The sequence below is a fragment of the Vidua macroura genome, chromosome 11 (genome assembly GCF_024509145.1).
Source record: "Vidua macroura isolate BioBank_ID:100142 chromosome 11, ASM2450914v1, whole genome shotgun sequence".
NCBI classification, from domain to species: domain Eukaryota; kingdom Metazoa; phylum Chordata; class Aves; order Passeriformes; family Viduidae; genus Vidua; species Vidua macroura.
Window position 1 is genome coordinate 16,489,908 of NC_071581.1, and position 9,458 is coordinate 16,499,365.

Below are 9,458 nucleotides of genomic sequence, written 5' to 3' on the forward strand. Positions count from 1 at the left end.
ACAAAACTGACCTCCTCTCAAATGACTTCATTTTAAATACTTAATTAGTTAACCAGTGTCCTACCCATCCTCCAAGTTTCCAGCAAACTGAAGATATGGCAGAAAAACAAGCCTGGAAAAATTTTTGTTCAAATCAAAACCAGCACCAGGATTAAGTGGCTACCACAGGTAACACCAACAAACCATGTTCAACATTAGTCTGATCTGACATGGCAAGGTCAAGCATTACCTGCCCTGCCAAAGCTCCTCAAATTGCCCTGCCAAGTGCAGGCAGCAGAGGAAAAGAGTGACAAGTTCCAGGAGTGGCAGCTGTTCCTAGAGAGCCCATTCCAAGCCAAGTTAAACCCGGAGCCAAGACTGTGTAGCAACTCCACCACGAGTCTCAGGCAGGGTTCAAGCAGCCCAGCTTTCCACATACCTACAGAATTACCCATTTCAAGATGTCCATTGCCTTTCTGTTACCAGCTTTCCATAAGCAAACAAACTCCCAACTATTCAAGGCACTTTACCTGCTGAAGAACACAGCTGGGCAAGGAACTGAGTTAAGCACCTTTTCCCCTCATATCCCAACTCCCTCATCATGACTTTTCAATAAAAAATAGGTAAGAACACACCCTGTGCTTTAGAGTATATATACAAATATGGATATAAATGCCTGCAAATTTTATTTCAATAACAGCCCTTAATCATATCAGAAATTAAAGGGAACACAATGAAACAATACAAGAGGAGTTGCAATGGAGTGAGAATGCAAAGTTGAATACAGGAATTAGACTGCTTGAACTTTGCATCCAAAAGCAGTGAAGAAGTTTACATTTTGTATAAGTTTTTGCTAAATATATTTATACATGAACACACTCCTCCCCCATGATCTGGCAGCAGGGCAGAGGAGGAGGAGGAAGAGCAGGAGAAATTAAATCTTGAATTTAAACTATCTGAATTCGGCAACATGAAATTTAGTCTGCAACTCCACTGAGGTAATTGCTTATCCACATCACCATCTCACAGTCCTCCACTTTGTCCAACAAGGAGATTGCACAATACATTCTTCATAGGGAAATATTTACAAAGAAAATCTAAAATATTGAAGCAATTTCACAATAGATCTTTCCTAAAAAATCTGCTAATGCATATCTAGCAATTTCTGTTTGATATCCTACACTCAGTGTAATTAGAATAGCATTTGAAACATTCCAACAGGAATCACATTGCACAGAAGAAGCAATTTGCTTCCCTAACATTTTTGCACACCCACTCAGAGCCTGTGCCTTTAGTGCACAAGTCCACAATGCCAAGCCTCTACATAGGTACCTAATAAATGCTATGGAACAAAGTTCTTTGGAACGAGGACAAGCATCTCAGTCTCTGGGCTGTAATGATGTAAGGCTTCTTGCAGCTTTATTTGCATGGTCAGTGAAAGCCAGAGGAAGTGCCATCCCTGTCCACGCCTAGTCTGGAGTTGGTATCTGGTTCTCTCAGGTGTCCACTGCAGTTTCAGCAAGCAGATTGGGGACAAATCAGTTACGGGTCAGTCCAGGCCCTTCTGGAAGGAGGGAGGCAAAGAAAGTCTTGAAAAAAACCCACACCGTGCTCACAAGTGAAGGGCTGGCCTGCTGCAGTTCCTGGAAAGCCTGTCCCTCATCAGGAGGTGCCTCAGACTCATTTGTTCTGCCTCCATTTTCCCCCTGTCAAAATAAAGGATATTTGGTAAAGAATTTCAGAAACACATTAGAAAAATCCAGCATCAAACTGTGTTTTTGTTGCCAAAATGTCACCGTTTGAATAGAAGATTTTTCAAGTAGCCCCAGATACAAAGTCAAAAGCCCAAGCTGCACATGGACACTACTGGTTAACTCACATTGGTGTCCAGAAACACTGTCTGGACAGCCATCAAGCACCAGATCAGGTGAATTACATATTTACAGCTATTAATTAGCTTTCATTGACATCAGAACTGTCAGCTTGAACTGAAAGACTCAAACTGCTCATAGACACAAATCCTACAGAGGTGTAGCCTGAACCCTGCCCTCAGTTACAGCCTGTAACAGACCAATTCCCACTGCAACTTCCTAAAGGACAGAAGCAGCTAAAAGATAACCTTCACCCTGAAATATCTCGGTGAACTAAGGAATTTACTACACCAATGGAGGACCTCAGGTAGCAATTACTCTCCCATACTGTCTTACAGAAGCTTCAAGAAAATATTTTTTTTTCTACTACACAATTATTAAAGCAAAAGCAAAACTTCCCAGGGTTTCATGGTTTAAAAATATAGCAAGACAATACCTGAAAATTATTGTTTTGGTCCTGGTTTAGAGCAGCTTGAGGAGGAACATTGCCTGGGAAGGGCTGAACTGGTCTTCGTCTAAATGGGAACCGTCCAGCATGGTGCCTGGGGAAGGCAACAAATTCATTAATTAATGTTTCAACATTACTCATCCTGTTACACAACAGCTGCACATTTGACTGCTCAGAGCTGCTGGCAAACATGAACAGTAAAATTTAAGTCCTTTCAGTGGAACAATTAGCCTTCAGCTCTCCAAGTCTACATAGATGTTGGAAAAGCTGCTCCACTTTTAACTCCTAGGCTTACAATTCGGACACCTACATCACTTGTTCCACAGGTGATCAAAGAATTTAAGAGGACAGATCATTTTTCTCAGATAAGACATCCAAAGCATAGCAGCTGAGGGTCCATTGTCATCTGTGTTTTTATCCTAATTATATTTCCCCACACAGAGAGGTTCAAAGGCAGTTCAGGACACTCCACTCAGTTCAGCTTGTTCTGCTCTCCAGAGGGGCAACACAGCAGAAGAACTGCATGGATGCATGACTGAAACAGCAAGTGTGAGACCCTCTTCCCAGACTTCAACCACTAATTTCCCAACAATAAACTGTAATTTTCTACACTAAACCTAGAGGTTTGTCTGCTCTATGCTGCTGAGTTGCTGGAGCTTTACCACAGGGGCTACTTTGGTTTCAAGTAGTTTTCTGAAATAGAAAGACAGCCACACCAGAAACTGCAAAACCCCAGTGAGATCAGCCACATTCTTAATTTAATCCAGACAGGCTTAATTATCATTTTTCTAAATACTGAGTTATACCAGGATATAGAGGAGTGGTTTGCCCTTTCCAGGTGCAAGAGCCCTATGAAGCTCAACCACCAGGAGGCTGAGCTTCCTGAGCACAGAACTCAGTACTTCAGAGAAACCCTTCTGAACAGCAAATATTAGCACCATACACTTACAGATACATCAGAACAGTGCCACCCATGACGAGGAGGAGTCTGCTGACACTGGAGTAGAAATAGACCATGTTGACAAAAACATATAACAGTGTTGCTGAGTAGAGCCAGTCCAACCAGTCTCGATTGCCACCCTCCTCATCTTCCTCCATGAGGGGCCCCCCTTGGGCATTCATCCTCAAGTTCTGGTCAGCCACTGCATTAACCTGAGCAGCAACATTCTGGTTTCCAGGCTGGTTTTGGGCAGGAAATGGGTCTGGGAGAGGAGCTGGAGGTGTCACTGGTGCCACTGGTATCTCCTGAGGATGCCGTGCATGGGATGGGTCAGCAGATGCAGCAGTAGAAGCCAAGCTGGAACCAGAGAACAAAGTACAGAATGAGGCTTAGTCAAATCCTCTCACTTCACACAGGCCCTGTGTGTGAAAGTCTATCTTTAGCAATAGTCAGATCACATGCAAGTAGAAAGCATTAAGTTTAGAGGCTACAGAAGCATTATAAACAAGTTTTAGTTCTACCCATAACAATTGTATAGTGACTTCAACAAATCAAACCAGGCACCCTCCCCTTTATCAACAGTAATGTCAATACTTCACAAAAACAATTTAGAGCAATCTGCAGGTAGTCTAAAAGCCTTCTGCAAGTCTCAGCTTGACCTATCACTGATGTCCAGTCAATGCTGTATGCACTTTGAGCAGTCAAAAAAGAGAACAAAGGCTCATCAGCAGGATCAGATTTACTCCAGAGACACCTGCCCTGCCAAGGAAGAGTCAGGCAATGGGCAAGATTCAGAACCACTGGCCTGAACAGCACCAGAGCAGCACAGTTAGGGGCACATTGCTACAACATTCAGCACAAGTTATGATGAAAAAGTCTCCAAGCACCATCAAAAGAGGAAGAATTGCCAGGAGCTCCCAAATTTCTTGTATTACAGTTTCTACTTCCTACTGGCAGCTTGGAATAGAACACTTACTATTGCATGTAATACTGTCTTGCATAAATCTGCTGGAACCAGGACATCTGAAGCATGCTGTAGGTTGTGTAAGCAGAGAAGCCAGGAGCCACACTCTGGAAGGGATGCTGAGTTGTTTCCAGCCTTGGTCAAAATTTGAACACATTCATTAGCAAACATTGGACTCACAGCAAAAGCAATTTATTACAGAACAATGTAAATAAGCTTCTGTGATTTTGTGCACCCAAATACGAAATTAATTCTTCCTTCTAGACACCTCTTTACCCACATGAATAAAGCAAAGACTTTTCTTCCTAATTAACAGTACAGTGCATTTTCCTTTAGATGCCACATCCTTGGAAGTGTTCAAGGCCAGGTTGGACAGAGCAACCTGATCTAGTGGAAGGTGTCCCTCACAGCAGAGGGTTGGACTACATGGCCTTTAAAGATCCATTCCAATCCAAATTATTGTATGTATAAAGCTTTTATATAAAGCCTCATCATATGTGGCCCATGTTCTATGGACTTATGACAGTATATATGGCATAAAGAGCTGGCATCCAACACAAACATACCATCTTAAACATCTCAAAATGTGCATAAAATTGTATTTACCCATTACTGGCTTCTGCTGAAGAGTGGACACCTGAAGAGCTCCTCGACCTTCCACCATTTGAGGAAGACACATTGGATTCCTGCCTGGCTTCTGATGGTAACTTGGGCTGATCAGCTTTAACCTACAGACAGCAGGGCAGCCAGTGAGGCTCACTCAGGACAGCACACACACCTTATGCAAAAAGTCTGCACCCCACAAAGTATGCCCTTGTTTTAACACCTATTCCTGCACAGCACCTCTCAGTGCCACACCACAAACACCTCTATCAGTATTTTAAACTTCTTGGAACCAAATGACTGGGAGGCAAAAACGAGTTGATGCTACTCTTTCACAATAGCCACACTGTATTTGTTACTTCTTATGAACACATTCAGTGTCCATCTGGTTATAAAAATATAAAATACAAAAGACACTTTGGCTTTTTCCTATGGTAAATTTGTACTTGCACAAACTGCTGTACACAGTTCAAGAGCTGTCCTGTGGTGATGTATCTGACACCCAGCCAAAGGTGGCTCACATCTAGCAACCAGCAGGCATGGGTAGGGTTAGCTCACAGTGCCTCTAATCGGGAACAGGAACACACCTCTAGAAACATCTGCCCAGCCCCTTTAAAGAAAGAATGGGTTCTGGCCATTTGTACTTGAGAGCAGTCCATACTGAGCTCAAGCACAAAGGCTGAGCCTGTAGAGAGGAAGCCAAAGATGAGTCATTAATGGGAGCAGTTAAAGTGTCTGCAGTTCTCAGCCTTCTTCCTTCCCCAAACAGATCAGAACCACTTCCCTCCACAAGTTCAGTCTGTCCAAGCATGCCTGGGACATAGCAAGTCAATCTATTTAATAAAACTGAATCTACCAGAAAGCATTTCTCCCCTGAGCAGCACATCACAACTAGATCCTTCTTAACAGATACCATGAGAATCTTTACTGATGAACTGTAGAGGCTTTTTTTTTTTTACTCAGCTTAATCCAAATACATTCTCACACTCCCAAACAAATTATCACAAACTAATACTGCTGTTGCACTAATAGGGAAAACCTGCAGTAAAAGGGAACTTGAAAATGGTCATCCAACACGTCTTGTTTTCAGTTACAAACCCAAGATTCAGAGTTCAGTTTAATTACCTCTGATTTGGTTCCTTGCATATTTGCAGGAGTCTTGAAGTTGTATACCAAATGAAGAGCATGCAGCTCCCCATGCTGAAATATAAGGGAAGATCTGTTAAAAAAAGAAATCCCTTCTCTGGATATATTTCAGCACATCATAAAAGATACTTTTTTATACCTTTGGCAACAATTCTCCCAGACAGTGGTGATCAAGCAGCAGCTTCCCAGAATAAATCAGCTTTTGGTCCTCTTCAGGCTTTGAAGAAAGAAAACAAGGAATAGGATTACTTGCTCTGCCAAGCATTAACCAACACAGCTCACAGTTGGTGGAGAAAGGCATGGAGCATCCCACATGTTAAGGTGCACATCTAAATTCAGCTAAAGTCATGAGAAAACTGAATGCCCAAGTGGGATAATATCAAGATGCAAACCTGCATAAGAATCCAAAGTGCCCTGGGCAAAGAATTTGGTCATGTGCTATATCTTTTACTGTCCCAACAAAACCATTCATATTTCTTAAAAACAGAAGTTTGGAGTTCCATCTAATCTGATCAGCACCAGAGGTGTTGTCAAGTAAATCTGTTACACCCCATCCAATGGGACCCAGCAGCTGTCCCACAGCAGCTGGGGAAGCACATGGAGCCTGTTTCTGGCTAATCACCACACTCCCAGGGAAAGCATGGCAAAGGCATGGGAATCAGGCCTTCTCCCAAGCAACTAGTGACAGGACAAGGGGAAACAGCCTTAAGTTTGGAGGGCAGTCTCCAGCTGGATGTTACGGAAAATTTCTTCACTGAAGGAGTGGCTAAGCATTGAAACGGGCTACCCTGGGAAATGGAGCCACTATCCCTGGAACTCTTCAAAAAACGAGTAGAGACGTGGCATGTCACAGTGCGGCTTAGCAGGCACAGTGGCATTTGCCCGAAGGTTGAACTTGGAGGTCTTTCCCGAGTTTATTGACTCTGTGAAGGCCACAGAGCCTCCAGCAGCTCTCGCGTCCTGCGGCCCGGGGGGAAGGCACGCTTGTGCATTCCAGCCCCGCACGCCACACCGCACACAGCGGGAGCGGGAACGGGAACGTGCCCTCACAGCCCCGGCAAGGGCCTCGGCCGCCCGCTGCCCGGCTGGGCGCGGTGCCCGGGCGCAGCTCCCCGGTGCCAGCGGGCTCTGACGTCCCCGCACACCTGCGGGACGCGCCGTGCCGGGAGGGCGGTTAATGATTAACCGCGGCCGGGCCACAAACGAGCCCCAAAATAGCCCAAGCGCGCCCCGAGCGCGGCTGACGCAACCGGGACCAGGACACCCCGGGGGGCAGGTACCGCTCCCACGGCACCCCGGGGGACAGGTACCGGTCCCGGAGCCACACGAGAGCCCCGCGGCAGCTGCCGCCGCGGCCCCGCGGGGAGCCAGGCAGCCCCCACCACCCACCCAGGCTGCGCGCAGGGAGCCGCCCGGCAGGGCTGCGGGAAGAGCGGACTGCGCACTCACCGGCGCGTCGGGCAGGAGCCGGCGCAGCTCGGTCTTGAGGCGGCGCACGGTCCAGGCAGGCCGGGCGCTGAGCCGGAGGTCGCGGTGCCGCTGCGCGGGGCTCCGAACCAGCAGCGACAGCGGCTCCTCCATGGTGGGCGCCAGGCGGGCGGTGACTGCAAAACCTCCCGGCGAGAGCTTTATAGGGGCCCGCCCCGCCGCAGGGCCGCGGTGGCTGCGGCTGATTGGTCGCGATGAGGGAAGGGGCGGGGCTGCCACGTGGGCCAATGGGACGGAACCTCGCGTGCAGAGCCGTGAGGAAACAGAGGCGCTGATTGGGTGGTGCCGGGTGAGGGGCGGGGCTATGCTGTCACCACGGCGACCGCGCCCCGCCCCGCCCGGGCCCTGAGGGGCGGAGGCCATGGCCGGGCCGCTGCCGCTCTCCTCCGTCTTTCCCTCCCTACCGCCCTCCACCACAGCACCTCCGGCACCAACGCGATGCACCCCGTGCTTCGCCTTCCCTCTCCCCTCGCCCGCTGAAGCAGCACAGCTCTGTGGAGCCCTGCACGTGCTGCATCCACAGCCTGATCCAGGTGAAACATCCCCTTTTTCCCTATGGTTATTTTACCCCGTCTGTGTAGCTACCTCAGCCGGTTTGCTGCGGGCTTTGTGGGTACAGGACAAACCGTATTTCTGGGCGGAACCAAAAGAAGTGTGCAGATATGATGGGGAAAGTTAATAATTCATGACATCTTTACAAACAAAAAAAAAACCCGAAAAAAAAAACCAACAACAAAAAAACAAAAAACAAACAAAAAAAAAAAACCCACAAAAATAACCACATAAAAATGTGGACCAGCAGCTTCTGAGTGCTCCTCCTCTCGCCCATCATCCTGTGAGATGCATCCAGCACGTTCAAAGCCCGTGGTAATGATCCTGGTGCACCAGGAGGGGGTTTTCGCGTCCTGCAAAACAAAACTGCAGGAACGTGAGACGTCGGATTTATCTCTCGGCACCAGGCATTTACTCTGCGTGTTTCACGAGCTGCTCAGTATTCCTTGGCAGCCAGACCTGTTGCCCAAAGGCACGGATGAGTCTGCAGCCAGGACTAGATTTTGCAACCAGGAAAGCCACTCTGCCGCGGGGATGCATCACCCCGCGGCTGCCCGGGGCAGAGCCGAGCCCAAGGGACCGACAAAACAAAATCGCGAAGAAGTGAGCTGAGCCTGGGTCTGGCCGGGTGAACCCTCCGCAGCTGCCAGGGTACGCCCTTGTGAGGGTGGAGAATTCCACCGGAGCCCATTCCTCTCTCGCATCCACATCCCGCAGCAAGCGCTGGGGCTGCACTCCTGCCTGCTCTGTCCTTGCTGTCCCTGGGAGGGCTCAATGCCCAGGTGGGCTTTGCCTCCCCGACTTCTGCTCTGTGTCCCACCAACCCAAGGAGATGCTGCCAGAGCTATTTGCTGCTCTTGCTCCATCAGCACAGATCGTGATCCCCATCCCTCAGCTCCTCCTGACAGTGGGGGAAGACAAACACAGTGTCCAGGGCCACCCTTGCCATTGCCAAAGTCAAGGTGACTTTGCTGCTCGCTTGGTTGCAGCCTTTGTTCAGAACACCAAGCGAGTTCCCATGGGTGGCAGGGACAGGGTAAGGCTGCAGGTGTTGGAGTGACCAGGATCTTGGACTCTGTGTTTTATCTGGGACTCCCTGTGCTGTTGCTCGCCCATGGACCAGCTGCACAGCGCTGATCCTGCCTCGAGCTGATCCTGCCTTGCACTTCTCCTTCATCACAGACAAGAGGGGCAGAACTCAACTGAGCTGCTTTCTGCTCATTCCTTGTCTGAGCCATTGCTGGGAAAAATGCCTGCTCACTGGACAAACTTACCTGAATCCAGCACTGCCCTGGAGCAGGAGCAGGAGCTGGAGGAACAACTTCCTGAGGTACATGAGTGCTAAACCTCAGCAGCCCCCCTCCATGTCTGGAGCCAGACCCTCACTGCTCTCACCCACAGCAGCCAAGAACTGGTGGATTTGGAGTCAGTGGACACATCTGAACATCGGGAAGCACATGCTCCAGC

At 48.3% G+C, this 9,458-nt stretch overlaps 1 protein-coding gene across 1 annotated transcript; it reads right to left on the reverse strand.

The window, feature by feature from the left end:
• Positions 1-648: 648 nt before the first annotated feature.
• On the reverse strand, positions 649-8,154 carry HERPUD1 (homocysteine inducible ER protein with ubiquitin like domain 1). Its single transcript, XM_053987542.1, has 8 exons — positions 7,401-8,154; positions 6,091-6,168; positions 5,931-6,005; positions 4,809-4,930; positions 4,215-4,337; positions 3,248-3,595; positions 2,287-2,392; positions 649-1,685 (listed from the first exon to the last, which is right to left on the reverse strand). The coding sequence occupies exons 1-8, from the start codon at positions 7,800-7,802 to the stop codon at positions 1,518-1,520; spliced, it is 1,422 nt and encodes a 473-aa protein (XP_053843517.1). The 5' UTR covers positions 7,803-8,154; the 3' UTR covers positions 649-1,517.
• Between the last annotated feature and the right edge of the window lie 1,304 nt (positions 8,155-9,458).